At 42.6% G+C, this 17,135-nt stretch overlaps 2 protein-coding genes across 2 annotated transcripts; one reads left to right on the top strand and one right to left on the bottom strand.

Annotated features, from left to right (window-relative positions):
* Window positions 1-1,362: 1,362 nt before the first annotated feature.
* Window positions 1,363-8,419, top strand: LOC133919827 (outer envelope protein 64, mitochondrial-like). The gene is made up of 13 exons (XM_062364358.1): window positions 1,363-1,693; window positions 1,784-1,936; window positions 2,454-2,578; window positions 3,393-3,518; window positions 4,111-4,293; window positions 4,392-4,536; window positions 5,297-5,465; window positions 5,934-6,068; window positions 6,154-6,354; window positions 7,027-7,154; window positions 7,238-7,289; window positions 7,537-7,606; window positions 8,011-8,419. Exons 1-13 carry the CDS (start codon window positions 1,422-1,424, stop codon window positions 8,091-8,093), a joined length of 1,842 nt encoding a protein of 613 aa, XP_062220342.1. The 5' UTR covers window positions 1,363-1,421; the 3' UTR covers window positions 8,094-8,419.
* A 5,041-nt stretch (window positions 8,420-13,460) lies between these two features.
* LOC133919826 (5'-adenylylsulfate reductase-like 3) lies at window positions 13,461-15,747 on the bottom strand. The gene is made up of 4 exons (XM_062364356.1): window positions 15,323-15,747; window positions 14,505-14,692; window positions 14,293-14,417; window positions 13,461-14,029 (listed from the first exon to the last, which is right to left on the bottom strand). Exons 1-4 carry the CDS (start codon window positions 15,509-15,511, stop codon window positions 13,575-13,577), a joined length of 957 nt encoding a protein of 318 aa, XP_062220340.1. The 5' UTR covers window positions 15,512-15,747; the 3' UTR covers window positions 13,461-13,574.
* Window positions 15,748-17,135: the final 1,388 nt, after the last annotated feature.

Here is a 17,135-nt window from a genome sequence, read left to right as displayed (position 1 = left end):
TATCATCATTAGTCTAGAAATTTCTACGATATCTTTACGGTTTTTTAATGTTGATTAAGTCTAATTAGATCTAACAGTTTAACCCTTGCTAATGTGTATTTGTAGCACTTGCATGCCATTTTATGCTGTTTTCCACATTTGTACGCTTCAGTGAGCCAGTGACTGAACAAGGCTGGAGGCAGGGCAAATCTTCTGCAAATGACGCTCATCACTTGCAGAACAGGTCCAGTCAATATTATTTCTAACATGGAAAAAATCCAGTACATGTTATTAACCGGAAAATGCTGATGAATTGAATGTACTCGTTGCTTTCAGGTTTCGACACAACCACACTTCAGCTAGCCGACTCATCAGATAAGCATATGTGTCGCAGACCTGGTCACATTTAAATAGTTCGTACTGGTTCCTGGGGTCGCCCTTAACAATTGTCAAAGATGGTTAATCCGTCAGAGTATCAGTGCTGACATTTGCAGCCTGACTTACAATCATGAGGTGTGAGAGTGACAAAAATAATAAGCCTTTGTTTATCATTGGGCACCCTGTGCATAATATTGTGGAATACCAACTTTCTGAGTTTTTAAAGGATCATGTAAAGGACGAGAACGGGACACGAGTTAGCGAGATCAGAAATTCTTTCATATTGGAGTGCAGGATAATATACTGCAGGAACCGGAGCTGGTAGGACATAATAGAACGTAATGAGAAGATCCATGATTTGACTAGACAACTTGAACAGTTGCTCATTATTAATCTCTGGCATTATTGATATAATTTTCCCATTGCCTTTGATAATTGCAAGTAGATGGGCGGTCCAAGAGCAGCCCCTTTCTTTTTTTTAGGGGAGCAGCCCTTTTCTAAGAAATAAAAAGTGTAATAGAGAAATAGGTCCATTATTCGAAAAATAAAAAGTGTTCTATTGGGCTAGAGAATCCAACTCGGCCCATTTTGTATGAACTCTAAGCTAAGCCCATCGGAACAAACCACATTTCTCTTTGACTTGTCAAACAAGCAAAAAGATGGCCAAGTTTCACGAAAAAGCAAACTTCCATCTCACTGACAGTGGGCCCCACAACAATTCTTAAGCTACCATCGCCCGCAACTAGCAAGCAAAATCCAAACAAGCAAAAGAAAGCAAAATCCAACAAGAATCCACTGAGCGGGTTCACGCCGTTACAAATCTTCTAAAAATTAGGTTTAAATTCATATCATTATAAATCTTCTGAAATTTAAATTCATACCATTACAAATTTAAATTCATATCATTAATGACATAAATATAATTTTAAAAAAGTTATAATAACATATATTTAAATAACAGATTTTAAAACTGCAATACTTACAATCGCATGAATCTAAATAACCCTTTCGCACTCTCCAAAACCCTCCTAAAACCCTAGCCCCCTCGCGCCTCCGCCTCGGCCATGGCCCCCTCGGCGCGATCGGGCGGCGCCGGAAGCGGCGGGACGATCGCCTCCAACCCCCGCGTCTGGATCATCGCGGGCATCGCCGTCGCCGGCGTCATCGTCCTCGCGGAGGCCGCGCGGCGCCGCCGGCGGTGGCTGCGGGATAAGTCCAGCGCGCCCCGCGACGCCGGCGCTTTCTGCGACCGCTTCGAGCTCCCCCCTGTGCGACAACCGCCGCCTCCCGCCGCGCGGCACCTGCTCTCGGGCCTAACCTTCGCAGCCAGTGACAAGTGAGCCCTGGAAGCTTCCTGCTCTTCTTCGCTGTTCTGCGCGATCGTGATTCGCGCGCCGTATTTTTTATCGATTTTGTCGTGTTTTAGCTTCGAGATCGAGGGCTATGTAGCTGGGTTTGGGAACCCAGACTGGAAGAGGACTCACGAGGAGGCGGGGCGCACAGCGGTGGCTGTAACGATGCTGCGGAAGCAAGGGGGCACCTGCGTCGGAAGGACTGTCATGGATGAACTCGGCTTTGGGTTTGTACCTTTTCTTTTGTCCAAATTGAATTTATTTGAAATGATTGTTACTGTTGTGAATTGTTGGCGTCAGGTCACTCATTGGTAGTGAATTAATTTTAGAGAGCTCTAGGATGTGAGCTTAATGATGCATATTAATTGAATGATAAAGGACAAAATGGTTAAGAATGACACCATGAATATGAAATATATCTCTGCAATTCAAAATTTCAATTTTTCGTGCAATAATATCCTCTACATTGGTTGAAAATGGAAAATATTAGAATTTTAGCATTGAGTTCTTCGATGTGCACTTGAGCATTAAAACTGCAATGGTGTGTCCAAAAGTCATACCTTGTGGGGTCATTATAGCTCAACAATGTACTTTTTAAGTTTACATTTTTTATGCGACCAGATCCTAAACTTTTAAAATTACTATATGGTTGTTTGCACAAACATCAATAGTAAATTAGGATATTTTTTTCGCAAAACCCTATTTACCATGCTTATCTTAAACTCATTTACCATGTTCTGTCAGAGTCACTGGAGAAAATTTACACTGTGGAACACCAATCAACTTGGCATCTCCATCACTTGTCCCTGGTGGATCATGCAGTGGCTCTGCTGTGGCAGTTTCTGCAGAGCTTGTCGACTTTGCTCTTGGTATTTTGGAAAGATTGCTACCAACTTCCTCTGTTTATAAATTCCCACTTGTCTTTGTAAACGGTACATGAAGAGAATGCTGTCTTTATTTGTAACAGTGGTTGTTGTATCTTTCGTCATGCCTACTATACAGGCGTTTCTCTTACACAGTTACGTTTAGTTATTTTCCTTTTGCATTCATTTTGCAATTTTATTTCTGAGTCTACCTCCAGTACTTTTTCTTTTTTGGAAACTGACATCCGCTGCAAACGAAATGCTGTTTAACCTCTCGTTGGGATGTGTATATGACTAACAACTATCTTCATGTGGAATATTATCAAGCCATTTAGACTCAATGGTTAGAAGTAAAATATCAGTTTTTAACCTTATGAGTTCGTGTTTTTGTGTGGTTACAGTCGGAACACTCCGTACTTGTGATGGTATCGTGATCACTTTGAGTGCATGTCACAGTTATACAACATTTCGTTGGGTTACAGAATGGGCTCCTGGATAGTTGGTTATGCCTTGAGTCTGTTGTCAATTAGTCTTCTCTGGAATTTTCCATCTTTCTGATGGGATATTGAGAACTTATTTGCTTGTTGTCAATTGTCATTACTTATGTTGGATAAGTCATTCCATCATGTTACTACTGTAGTGTCTTCTGTCTTTACTTTTTCGATGCATTTTACATTGTAATACTAATCAACCCTTACTCGTTTGCTCTGTGGATGAATCCTTGATGCAAGCTGAGCTCAGTTCTTATGTTTTGCTCCTTCCACAACTCCATATGTTTTTTCTGGTATTCCTGGCCTTTTAAGCTCTGAAACTCTTGTAGGCACCGATACAATTGGTGATGTAAGACTTCCAGCATCTTTCTGTGGTTTACTTTGTTTTCGGCCTTCCTATGGTGCTGTGTCCACTCTTGGAACCATAGCAAATTCACAAAGTTTAGATACTATAGGTATTTTCTCGCCCTTATCAATAATTCTTGCTGTTATGTTTATTACTTATTATGATAAGCATCTTCGTGTTTTCTATGACACAATTTGAATACCTTATTTGTAAGCACGCAGTTGTGCCTCACGTGCCATGTCAAAACAGATGTCAAGACCATACATATCTTTTCTGCAAAAAGAAGTAATTAGATTAAAAAAAAAGAAATAGTAGATGATATTACACTGGGACTACACTGGAGTCAGAATTAAAGTGTACCATTATGTTTCAGTATGAAGAAAAGGAGAATATATATTCTTCACAATAAATATATCACAGACTATCTGGCGAACAAAGTTTTCTGAAGCTTAAGGTACTAATGACAAAAAATATCTAACCAAACAAGTAATATGTTGACAAACCAGTACAGACTTCTAATTAAGCCCCCCCCCCCCCCCCTTACAGAATATCATAGTACAAACTAGAACACCAGTCTCCACTCGGAACCGAGTCCTTCAACCAATGTCAGTGCCAACTGCCAAATGGCAACATACTTAGATTTTTCTCTCGGAATTCATGTAAATTGTTTATTATTTCACTGGATTTCTGAACGTTGCTAGGATGGTTTGCTCGAGATCCATGTGTTCTGCATCGTGTTGGAGGTGTTCTTCTACCAGCTGCTGCAAGTGGACTTAAGCAAACAAGGCAAATTGTTTTTGCCAACGATTGCTTTCAGTTTCTAAAGGTCTCTAACCAGAAAGCTGTGCATGCAATAAAAAATGCTATCCAGACATTACCCGGATGTAAGCCATACTAATGTGTCTTTTTCTTTAACTCATTGCGAATTAGATTTGTTACTTTACCGATCCAAATCTGCCACAATCAATCCCATATCTTGCAGATCAGCCACCTAAGCACATCAATATTGGCCAGTATATTTTTTCGAATGTACCTAGCCTGAAAGAGTTTTGTGAACCTGCTACAAAGTTACAAGAAGGAATGTCGGCCTTGAAAGCTCTCTCCACAGTTATGCTGTTATTGCAGAGGTTTGTTTTTGGTAACCCGTTGCTCCAGTTTGGAAAAAGAATACTAAATATACTGATTTACCGATATCTTCTGTTAATGCCAGAGATGATGCTTTTTTGAGGAATTAGTCAAAGCTTGCCGATTCACTGATCGTCTTAATATGCTGTTTTGCATCCTGAATTGATGGGTAAAAGTAAAAACTTTGAATTCTAGGATATGCCAAATTGCCTAGCTCTTTATGAGTGAGCCATCGCTGGCAAGTTGGGGCATCATGTCAAGTAGATAAATCGTACCTTATGCATTGAATCATTGGCTGTACTAGTGAGAATGGAGTATTAATAGGTTCTTTTACTTTGTGAACTCTTGGATGTCTGGGTTGCTGATTAAATCTACTGGTTGGAACCCTATCCCTCGTGATGATTGATTTCCAGGATTAACAGCAAAACTTTTGATGCTATTTGGAGGTTTAGGTCCTTCATTTTTTATAGCTAGCGCTACATGGCACTTTCAAGCAGCTAAATTTCTTGTGGTTTTGATAATGTATGATTATTTTTTAATTGTTTGATGCAAGCAAAATCAGTTTTTTTTGGGGGTGGCATTTGTTGTTATTTTAGAACTTTTTTTTTTTTGCTTGATTCCTTCTTATGGGTTTCATCTCTAGCCTACCCCAACTTGTTTGGGACTGAAAGGCTTTGTTGTTGTTGTTGTTGTTGTTGATTCCTTCTAGTTGAATGTGAATCAACAAGTACTTTGGGACTTACATGTCAATACATTTTTCAGATACGAGTTCAAGGCAAACCACAAGCATTGGGTTAACACTGTAAAACCAAAGCTTGGCCTTGACATCTCTACTCGTGTACTACAAGCTGTGAATTCAACACATGATAACATCGAATCTTTGTATGCCATCCGAAATGAATTGCGAGCTGCACTCAAGAATCTTCTAGAGGTAGTTTTCCACTTAACCCTTTTCTTAATCACAACTTTTTAACTACAGATACTCAGCTGTGTACATTTTATGGACTCCTTTTCTAGAAAGTTTATGCTTTTATGCTGCAGTAACTAGTGACTATGAGGGTGAATTGTGTGGTACTTGGAAACCAATAAAGTTTTTTTATATGGATGATTTTGATTCTGTGGAAAAGGAACTGATAATGAATTCTTATATGGATCTTGACACTTACCCTATGCTATATAGTGGAAACCAAAAGAAACAATAAAATGTTTGCATGGGTTAATTTTATTTATATAATTTCCTTCATGTGATAAATTGATCACCTGAAAATTCCTTCATGTACAACTTGCTGTATCACCATGAGCTAGAATTCATGATAAATTTCACCAAAAGTTATCGTTATATTGAATGAAGGGTTTGTGTCTGTGCTCTTAACTCTTTCTTTCATGTGGTGCCGTTTAGGATACCGGAATTTTAGTTCTACCAACCACGGCTGGATATCCTCTGAAGAGAAACTCTAAAGAAAGACTATCATCTGGATTTGAAGACAGAATGTACGCATTTGTAGGCATTGCTGCACTTTCAGGCTGTTGTGAGGTAGTACATCTACATATTTTCATTTAGTTCTTTCCTTTTTTCTAGAAAAAATAAAAACAGTGTATGACTCCTCTCACTTTTGCAGGCCACTATTCCCTTGGCAAATCACAGTGATTATCATATATCTCTTTCATTTGTAGCAGCACATGGATCGGACAAGTTCCTTCTTCGTACTATCTTGAATACATATTCTCTCATCCAAGAGCAAGTAGTTTTGGCATCCAAGTTGGTAACCGCACCAGTAACCAATGGTGATGTTGATGCATCAGAGTTGCTGAAAGAAAAGGTTTATTTTCAATGAACAATCTGTTTGACCCTCGGTTTCTTTATCTTAGAGATTATGGGACTGAAAGATGGGTTGTGTGGGTTAAGATTCCATAGGCTTTGATTTCTATGAGCCCTAAAAAAAGGCCTTTGACACCTTCTGCCCAGCGTGATGTTAAAATTAATCAGTACCATTTTCCAGGCTAATAACAAGTTTAAAAATGACCGGTACTAAGCTGTGTTCCTGCCAATTGTGAATTCAATATTTCATTCCTAAATACAAGTCTTGCTACCTTTACTAGAAGACTTCGTCACATTCTCTGTCCTTATTCTCTTTCTTCTATTAATCCTAAAAAAAAGTTTTGACCCTTAATAAATAGGGATCTTAAGAAACTAATAGGATTAAGGGGGTTATTTTAGGAAAATGCTTTATCCTTATTTCCAAGTCTAGAAGGGCTTATTTGGGAAGGTAGGGAGTATGATAGTGCTAAGCTTTTCTTGTATGTGTGTCATTAATCTTGTCCGAAGCTGTATGATAGGGTAATTCGATTTTGGTTTGCAGCATTAAATACTAGATAAAGAGTACAAACACTTACTGAACCAAACTAGATAAAGAGTACAAGCAACTGAGTTCATGTCCTGAGCACATGCTTGTTCATTAAAAGCTTAATAGCATTTTGTGCTTCCTTGACAGGGAAATAGTGCTTTCAAAAGAAGACAATGGAGCAAGGCGATTGAGTTTTATTCCGAGGCCATCAGTTTGAGTGACACAAATGCAACATATTACTGCAACAGAGCAGCTGCTTATCTGGAACTGGGCCAGTATACTTCCTGTCATTCAGTTTTGCTGCTCAAAGTTTTTCTGAAATTAGTACTTTAAATCTGGCATATTTAAACTTATGCAGTTTTAAACAAGCTGAAGCAGATTGTGGTCGAGCCTTACTGTTGGATAGAAAGGTATGATTTTTTTTTTCTATGTTGCAAGGTTTACCGTTTATCTCTTTTGTCATGTTTTGCTTAAGAGGCAATATTCCTGTGCTTCATGTTGCAGGAGTATAAACATTTCTATAGTTTTGTTAACCAAAATAAAAAGAATTTGTCTTAAGATTTATTGGATAGCTCTAGATGATTCTGATATCATTAGCATCTTGTGCTGTTATGGTGACATCAAATCCTTCTCTGTGAATTTGTTTTGTTGTTTCAGAATGTTAAAGCGTATCTACGGCGAGGTACCGCCAGAGAAGTAACTTTGAATCACCAAGAAGCTCTTCAAGGTGCGGGAGTTTTCTGTCATTGCATTACTTCTTCGTTCTTATCAACATATCAAAAGGCTAAAGTTGACCTTTTATTCTGCCGATTACCAATAACTTGCATCCAGTACATGTTGGTTGAATATGCATACTATTTTATTTGGATTTTTGTGTGTTGCATGCTCTCGTTCCCTGCTTTACTCTTGGGAGATGGGTCTTAGCATTGACTTGATTTTTTTATTTTCTTTTTGAGAAAAGAGTTTAGTAATGTTATTATGGACAAGCTGTCAAAGTAGTAGTTTCCTGCATAGCTTGAAGCCATACTATGACAGTGTCATGTATTCAACTGTATCAAATACACTTAAAAAAATAATCTTCTCGAAAGAGCTAACCTCATTTGCATCTTACATAATCCGTTGCATGTACAGATTTCAGGCATGCTTTAGCATTGGAACCACGGAACAAAGCAGCCCTTGCAGCGGAGAGAAGGCTGCAAAAACTCCTGAAGTGACGTGAGGAGCGCCAGCCTTTAACTTGTAAATTTTGAAGGCAATTTTGAAGCTGGTCGAAGGCAATTTTGAAGACGCGCCTCGTTGAAGGCAATTTTGATCGGCCACTTGTAAAAAAGGCACGCACGATTGGCCAGTTAAATTATCCACTAGCCATCAACTCCTTCTCCCATTGTTGTCATTCATAAATTTATATTTTTAGACGATTTGAGGAGATTTTGGTATCTTCTGAGAGCATAGGCTCTGTCACATTGAAGTATTGTAGGCCAGGCAGCTTTTTATGACAAAAAAATTAACTAATTTATACTATGAGATGAGATTTACTCGATACCATCCAATCCGGCAACCGGCAAGCCTTGTATTATATGCGCTGTACTGGTTTGACCTGAAGGTGTCGAACACTTTTTTGAGTGCATGACAACGAGTGTATGATTGTGCGGTATCTGTGTCATGGTGTTTACCTTGCCCTGTTTCCTCTTAATCATTTCACCACTGCTTGCAAATCATGGGCTATGCTGAATTTAGTATCAAGCTTTTTGATTTTATTTTTTTGCGAATAAGCTTTTTGAATTGATTGAAGTTCGTAACTCTTGCTTGTGCAAACTTCCTTTTTCCATTGAATTCTCCCTTTTTTACCTTCCTTTCTCCGAGATCATTGATACATATGTTGGAAGTTTGACTTACCTTTACCTTTTAGTGGGGTAAAAATGTGAGCGATATGTTGCAAATTTGTAGATCTTAATATTGGCAACTTGTAGATCTTAATATCCAGCAAAACGAATTCTCCGCCACGAGCCCGATCGAAGTCCGTAAAACGAGGTCACAGAACAACAGGTCGGATCACCACAAAATCTACGATCACATACTGTTCGTGCAAAATTCCAGAAGGCGCACACGAGCTAGCATTTTCCCCTTGAAACAGTGTAAGGACTGATATATAATTTATTAAGATCATTTATTTATATTAAGATTGATATTAAAAAATAAATAAGAAAATTATAAAAAATATAAAATAATCAACGGATAAATGAGTGTTAGCAGGAAACACGAACAGCCGAGATAGGCATGAGTTGCGTTTTCCGCTCGAGACGCTGCTGGACTGACTGATGCGTCGTAGTCGACTGAGACCGCCAGTTCGTCGGCTCCTTCCCCCGCGCGCGTTTCTTGCGCCGCAAAAACCACTTGGAGCCCTGTACTTCTCTTCCTCTCCTCCAAAGACTTGCTAGCTCTCTGCTCAGCTCTCGCAAGAATGGAGGCGCAGCAGCGCGCGCAACAGCTCCGGACGCCGATGGACCCGCTGGTGTCTCTCGCTGCGAACTTCTTCTCAGCCCTCTCGGCGCCGTCGTCGGCGCCGCCGCAGCCGGTCTCCACGTTCCGGCTCCTGCAGCAACCGGTGGCGGCAGCGCGCGCGCTGTCCGTGCTCCGCCGGATCCTGCTGCTCGCCACGCAGGCCTTCATCTCCATCTTCATCATGTTCCTCTCCGCGCTCGCGCCCGTGCCTCCGCCGCAGCCGCCCGCGCTCGCGCCCACACTGCCGTGCGCGGAGCCGGGGTCCCCGGAGGGGCAGACCTGCGTGGGGCGCTCGCTCGCGCACGTGCTGTCCATGGCGTCCCGCAAGAACGAGCTCGTGCGGGGACTCGCGGAGCGGCTGCTCGACGACAACGTGAGCGCGGGGGACGCGCGGGTCGGCGCCGTGAACTGCGCCACGCTCGCGCGCGTTCGCTCGGACGCTGCGGCAGCTGGAGGACGCGGCGGGAGGGGAGTGGCCCGGGATGGAGCTGGCGGTGCGGACGGGGATGCGGTGGTGGAGGCCGACGGCCGCTTCCTCGCTGGACGAGGGGTTCGGGGGGGCCGCGGCCGACAAGCTGGCCGCCGAGCTGCTCTGGCTCAGGCAGAAGATGGCCGAGTGCAGCGCGGCCCGTGAGGTCGTGGTGCAGTTCGGCGCCGCAGCGAGGCTCGGGAGCCGTTCGCTTGTTGCCGATCCGACGCTCCAGGTCTCGCTGACTCGCTGCTTCGGCTAGCCGGTACGTGAAATTTGCTCCGATCGAAACCTCGTGAAGGAGTTCGTACAACGTAGCGTATAATGCGATCATGTTTCGTGAATTCGTGATGGTTGTTTCAAGAGCGCCCGTGCTGAAAGGCTACGTGGTTGGATGGGTGCAAGTGTCTGAGGTGCAGAAGAAGAGACCGCCATTCCGTGGTTGTGAGGGTAGGGTATATGGGTTTGGCTTATTATATTTATGCAGTTTTAAATAAATTTTAAATATTTATTTAAGTGAAGGTGAGGGTGTATCTTTTAGTCTTATTTTGTCAGTAGAGTTAAGGGAGATCAATTAAAAGGAATTCTCTCTTCTATCCATTTAGCATGTGTAGATAAATAGACTAGAAGAACACGTGTGCTTTCTCGTCTTGTCCAGCCGGGGCGAATAGCGTGGGTGCATGACATATACGTGAATGGTTCGTTAAATTGGTTCAGTTGCTTGTGCAGGTTTTGTCTCTTTTGCAATTTTTTTTGCTATGTGCATAACACACATATATACATGTAGTCTACTCATCTTGATGCGTCGGCGTGCACCGACAAACCAGAGAGTAGGTCTCTGTAACTTATCGCTCTTGAGATTTTGCACTGGAAGAGGGCGAATAAGATTTTTTGAAGCACTTGACGCGATAGCTTGTGATCTAATTCATCATCGTTATCAACTGTTCGAGTGATATGCTTTCTGCTCGTTATCAAGTCGCCTTTTACATCATCACGATCTGCTTTCTCTATGTTCCCTTCGTCGATGTTTGTTGCATATCCATCACAGGGTCTTTGTATCTCACGCTGCCAACGGATACGATCATTATGATCTATCATGTTTAGTATGCTTGTTTTTCTATTGATTTTATCATGAAATATATTAGAGAGATACACGTTTAGTATAAAATCTTGCGGCAAGATGATAATAATTGATATGTTCATGTTTATGTTATATTTAAGAATTAAATTAAATCTAAAAGTATGTATTTATCCAACAGCGAGGGCTGTATGCAAACATGGGGAGGGAGAGGGATGCATGGTGTGAACTAAATTAGTCCTGATCATGGGCAGCTCGCCCTAACCTGGCCGATGCACGAGCTAGGTTCGGACTTCAAAAATAGGCCTACAGTTTTTTTCGGGTTAGGCTCGAGCTTTAAAAACAGTCCCGAAACCCAAGAAATCCAAAAAAACTATAAATTTTTTGAGCCCGGTCCAAAATAAACCACTATCGAACCGGGCTCTGGCTTAAAAACTGAAAGTGCATCTAGGCCCCTAAGTGGGTTTTGATGATAATGATAAAACGATTAAAGAACTAATGAGTTTATGAAGTATGGGCATATATAATTCAATCTAACAACCTATGAGAGACATCTCAAACACTATACATATATATAGGTTAGCCCTTATGTTGTACAGATGTGCAAATGCGAAGTATCCATATTTTTGCAGACAATCCGTACTGTTGCGGAGTTTGGGTTACCTAAGGGTGTACGAAAGGTCCACACTTTTGTGGAATCTTCATATTTTTGCAGAGAGTCCGCACTGACAGTTATAACAGGTAGTTTTTGAGAGTTGGGTATAAATACCTTCTCACTTCCCCTTTTGGCTGGCCGCTACTTTACTCGAAAAGGTGAACAACTTTAGAGCCAAAAACACTCTTCCCCACCTTACTCTAGCTTGAGATTTGCAAAGTTTTGAGAGTTGGATTGGGAGAGAGATATAGTGCTAGAGAGAACAACTCCAATTTTTTAGCACTCTTTTTCTTCGTCAAGCCGGAGATTTCATGTTTGTTACTCTTGGTGGTTCGTCCACCTAGAAGGCTAGGCGTTACTCATCGAGTTTTCAATCTTGTGGTAAGCCTTGGGATGTTTATTTTACCCCTACGAATTGAGTAAGTAACCCTAGTTTAATCTTTGTGGTTGTTTGGATGAGGAAAGGGTTAGAAGAGATATGACTCTTTGTAAGCTCTTTAACAGAGACGTATGCACTTCTTTGTGGAGTGGTCGAACTTCGGTGAATAAATCCTTATTTCTCACTTGTCAATCTCTTATGATTTGTTACATAATCTTGTATCAATTGATTCTTAGGGTTTTGACCCGATCTATCTCTTTGTAAAGTTTGAGCTGTAGGTATTTTGAGAAACAAGGTTGGAACACATCATCCGGTGCTTGATAACTCGTAGACTTGATTCACGTTATTGTTGCATAGGCACGTTTTCGAGTTCTTCCAGAAATATCCAGAGTATCCGTATATTTCTATGGAACCTCTGCATATTTACGGAGAGTCTGCAAAAATCTACGAGTGTCCGTATTTTGCTGATCAGCTGCGTTTGAGTTTGTAAAATTTTCAAGTTCCGCCTATTCACCCCAGACAACATCAGATTCTTTTCAGTAATTCAGCCTAGCGTTGATCCGACCCGATGTTTGAACAGGTCTAAACCGAATAGACTAGATTGAGCTTGTCACCTGCGTTGCCCTTTGACGCCTCTTCGAGGTCGACCTTGGTGTTACAAAGGAACGTACTATCCATTAACTAGCATGTGTTAGCTACACCTTCATGCATGTCTACGTCAGTTGGTTCGTGAAGTACTCAAGAAAACAGGAGCCACAAATGTTAATGGGCTGCTGCATAGTTATGGCCTATTTTCTTGATATGTACAGAGTAATTTCGCAAGTGATTAGATGAAAGAGCCCTTCGATTGGTATGCTTCGAATTGCTGAGTGTGCATACTTGGTGAGTCCTCAAATCTGAGGTTGATACATGTGATCTGACGCTCTGCAAAATTATGATCACTTAATTTACTCCATTCGTGTGCAGTGTTTCTGTTCAAGCACGCCAAGTCGAGGGAGTTCGAGCAAAGCGCGGGAGGGAAGGAGAACAAGGGCGCCCTCGCCGAGGCCCGGATGGCGATGCTGCGGTCTGCGGTCGTGGCCGCCGCTGCTCTGCCGCGGCAGCAACAGCGCGGACGCCCCGGTGCTGACCGGCAGGGAGCGGTCGGAGATGGTGGCCGTGCTGGAGGAGCTGATCGACAAGCTCAGCTGGGAGCAGCATGATCGACAGTATCCTCTAAATTCACCCCCCTGTAAACCCTTTGTAAGTAACTGTAATTTCACTTCAAACCGGAAAATATTACATAACTAACTAGAAAATATTGTATAACTAATTAGAAAACGTTAAACTAATTATAAAATCGAAAAATGTTATATAACTAACCGAAAGATTGAATCTCAACTTCATCTTAGCTCTACTGTACTGTCGGTACGCCGAGTCACGCAGGCTGCTCGCGTAGGACAGGATCCTCTGACTTCACCCATTTTAAGTCACCGTGATTTCACTTTAAACTGGAAAATATTGCATAACTACGGAACTGAAAAAATTATATAACAACAGATTATTGGTACTCATATCCTGATCACTCTACTGTACTGTACATATATCCTGCGGACAAAAAAAAAGTAACACTTCATCTTAGCTCACTCGTAGAGTTTGTCATTCCAATAGCGCTTGGTTCTCCGATTGATACAGATGCTAATGATTTGGAGGCCCAAGCAGTGGCATTCATTGCCCCCTCCTGCAAATTCCCTCTCTTTGAAGGGTATACCCTGTGAAACTTCTGTCTTGCTTGCTCAAGGTAGGTGAGGAAATATTCATGCACACCCATCAAGTTTGCAAACAGCGTATGCCTCCTCCATGTCCATCTGGCAAAGGAATCTATTTTTGGAAAAAGAAGATACAGCAACCTCAAAATTACAAATGCAGTCGCCAGTGCAAGATAAGTATCCTGCTGAAGTATTTTCTCTGGTGAACGCGCCCACCAGAATGGACAATTTTCCTGTTCAGCGTCCTTTTTATGCTCAATATCATCTAAGGAATGCACCACGGCCTCCCCTGCAGTTGACTTCACCGAAGCATTGATACCTTCATCACATAGATTCACCATTTGTAAATGACTCAGAAAAACAGAACATCCACCGAAGACAATTTAAGCATACAAAGTACCAAAAACAGGGCCAATTTTTGGAACAAAGATGCCAAAGCGAGCAGGAAAAAGGAAAGCTCATAATCCTACATAGCTCAGTTGCTCAATGTGCAAAGCAACTAGGATGAATTATGACCAGCATGCAAGTAAAACTACCCCGGTAAAAAAGAAGACGAGAATCAATAAGGAAGAATTAGCACACCTGAGACATCAGTGTAGAAAGCAGCTAGTAATTTAACAGTCCGTGGTCCCTGATACCGCACTCTCATAGTCGAAGTCAAGAGAAACAGTGTTGGAAAACCATGAATCCCGTATCTTGACATTATGCTGCGGTTTCAACATCGAATTATCATTCCACAAAAATGGAGTATTACACTAGAGACACAATCTTCTCTACTCCAGATGCGGACATACCTTGGCCTGATTGCAGATTCCTCAAATGCAAAATGCCGAATAGTTGGGAACAAGGAAGCCAATGTCTTGAAATTTGGTTTGCATTCTTGTGAGAATGGACACCATGATGCATAGAAAAGTACAGCAATATAGTCATCTTTGTTCATGTGAAAAAGATTAACGGCCCTGGCCAATGTAACCTCATCTCCCTAGAATGTTAAAAGATTAACGGTCAGCTTCAAATTTGACATGTACAACAGATTGAAAAATCCTTTTTTTAAAACCAAACCGGCAGGAGAGCTGCCAATTTTGTATTGAAAAGGAGAGAGACCCGACGGGCCGAAAATACAACCAAAATAGGAGGAAAGGGGAGAAACCCCACCCCCAGCCAAAGCCAAAGTCTCCCCAAAAGAAAACCTGCAAAAGACAGGTGGGGTGACGGAGGCTAACCTCTCGCAACAAAGCACCCCAAGTGGTGCACCCCGCAAAGGTCCAAGTTGAAACAATACAAGATTAGCTTTTCTCTTGCTTTAGCCTAATGCAAATGCAGCTTAACAGAGCAAGTTGCTAAAATCCTAACCCAATGGACAGATGCAACTATTTGCGTAACCTGTGAATCAAGTCAATCATCATGATAATAATCGGTACAAACTCAGGGAAACTTCCTAATTTCACAACCCCAAATTTTCACTCTTAACAATCTGCATCATGAATCATTGATAGTTTACATTCCATCACATAACACGATTATATGGGACCTCTCAACATGGTATTCGTATGAACAAATTCGCATAGATGACATTTTTTGTTATTTTATCACAACGTTGAAAATAGCTTACCTCGATGACGCCGACCGGGTCGCCAAGGCGATCCAGGGTCGAGCAAGGTTCGGGAGGCCTGAGGATGAAATACACGGCGGTAGGCACCTGGCACGCATCGGGAGACACCGAGGCGGCGGACGAGAGCCCGACGGCGGCGAGGAGGAAGGGGAGGAGCAGCGCCGTCCACCACGGCTGTCGCCGCGCCATGGTGCTGCTGCGGGGGCGAGGAGGGCTGTCTGAGGCCTAGATCTGGGCACCACGAGCGCAGCGGCGGCCGCGGCGCATACGCTGGGCTGCGCTCACCGCCGGGAGGGCGCTGCCGCTGCTGCCACGGCGACTCGGGCGGCGGTGGTGCGGGGGTGGGTTCACTGTGTGAGGCTTGAGTTGTTGAGATCGCTCTATCGGGTTCGGGTACCACCAGACCGTCGGATCAGGATCGGAGGGGCCAAGGTCGCTCGCGAGCCGGTCTGGACCTCGGAGCGCGCTGCCGTCTTCGAGCATGACGTGCGGGGCCCGGAATGCGTAGCTGCGTGGGCCCCGTCTGCAGGTACTGGGGATGACGGCCATGATTGCAGCACCGCGGGTGTATGACATGTGGGCCCGTATGAAAGCCGGCATTAGGCCCACGTGGCACTAGACGCGTGGGGCTGTCCCTGTCAGAGTGTCAGTTACGAGCGTGGGCACGCGGCTTTGGAGTTTGGGCTCCGGAGGCGCCTGCACTCTGCAGTGTAGCCTGCAGAAGGCTGCCGCGGCGAATCTGACTTGCTTTTGGACATCGGAGCATCTGTGCAACCTGCTGCTCGTTTTGTGGCAATTCTGTGGAGAAACTTTGCATCTTGTATCTGTACCAAAAAGAAGTAGAGAATCGCACTTGGTTGGATATTGATTGCTACTCTGCAATGCTTTTGCTATGGTACCCGGATGGGTAATCCATGGTATAGCAGCAAGTTGTTGATCATTGGGACGATCAGACTGAATTGTGGTACAAGATTACAGAAAAACTAGTGCGTTGCTCTTGCGGTATAAGGAATCGAACTGAGCCGTGGGATGAGGAATGAATGGACCGATCATTTTTGGGCTCAGGTGGCCTGTCACTGTCTCGACAATTGCACATAAGGTTATCGCAGCTGGCAAATGATGGCATTATGATTCGCAATCAAGCGTGCATTGCAAAGATAACACTGGAAAGCAAAGTCTTCGTCAAAGCACCAGCTTCAACCATAGCCAACAGAAGCAAATTTTGGATTCGAAGTCGATGTGATGCCTGTAGCTTTTGAAGACCTCACGAAGTATCCTCTAACTTACCCTCTCTATTTCGTAATATTTGTCTATAATCTTAAAAGTATCTATCTCAAATTATTTATCTATTACAGTAATCAAGGATGTTTTATAGTTTATTTTTTTATATGCTTTTGAATGCATACATGTATTTACTCTAACATTGATAAATTACTTGCTCTCATCCTCATATTAAATAGGAGTAGTATGATCATCTTACTGTATTTTTTTACTCGATTTCAGTATTCCTTGGTTTGTACACAAATACGGACGTGGACAAATATTGAGTATTGTTACTGTTCCTGAGTGAACTTTTATGCGGAGTATTAGCAGAATTGGCATAATACAAGCAGGCAAAAGATAAGGATGGAAACATTGAAGAATGGTATGCCAATTCCTACGGATTAAGGTGGCACATCACCATCACAATGCCATCGCCCATTTTGTTGTGGCAGATAGCAACTGCAAACAAGATGAACTGGACGCTCCACCCTGCACAGAAGCATGGTAGGCTGAAACCACAGAGCAACACCGATTCACCTCAATAGCTTCA

The sequence above is a fragment of the Phragmites australis genome, chromosome 5, assembly GCF_958298935.1.
Source record: "Phragmites australis chromosome 5, lpPhrAust1.1, whole genome shotgun sequence".
In the NCBI taxonomy this organism is placed as follows: domain Eukaryota; kingdom Viridiplantae; phylum Streptophyta; class Magnoliopsida; order Poales; family Poaceae; genus Phragmites; species Phragmites australis.
The sequence above is the reverse complement of the archived record's forward strand: the minus strand, read 5'-3'. Positions and strand labels throughout refer to the sequence as shown.

Bases quoted from the DNA above. Each gene is read 5' to 3' on its own strand.
- LOC133919827 (XM_062364358.1), top strand. From the start codon at position 1,422: ATGGCCCCCTCGGCGCGATCGGGCGGCGCCGGAAGCGGCGGGACGATC. The intron at 1,694-1,783 runs GTGAGCCCTGGA...GTCGTGTTTTAG, and splicing joins ACCTTCGCAGCCAGTGACAA to CTTCGAGATCGAGGGCTATG. The intron at 1,937-2,453 runs GTTTGTACCTTT...ATGTTCTGTCAG, and splicing joins ATGGATGAACTCGGCTTTGG to AGTCACTGGAGAAAATTTAC.
- LOC133919826 (XM_062364356.1), bottom strand. From the start codon at position 15,511: ATGGCGCGGCGACAGCCGTGGTGGACGGCGCTGCTCCTCCCCTTCCTC. The intron at 14,418-14,504 runs GTATGTCCGCAT...TTGAAACCGCAG, and splicing joins GAATCTGCAATCAGGCCAAG to CATAATGTCAAGATACGGGA. The intron at 14,030-14,292 runs GTGTGCTAATTC...TATGTGATGAAG, and splicing joins TTTCTACACTGATGTCTCAG to GTATCAATGCTTCGGTGAAG.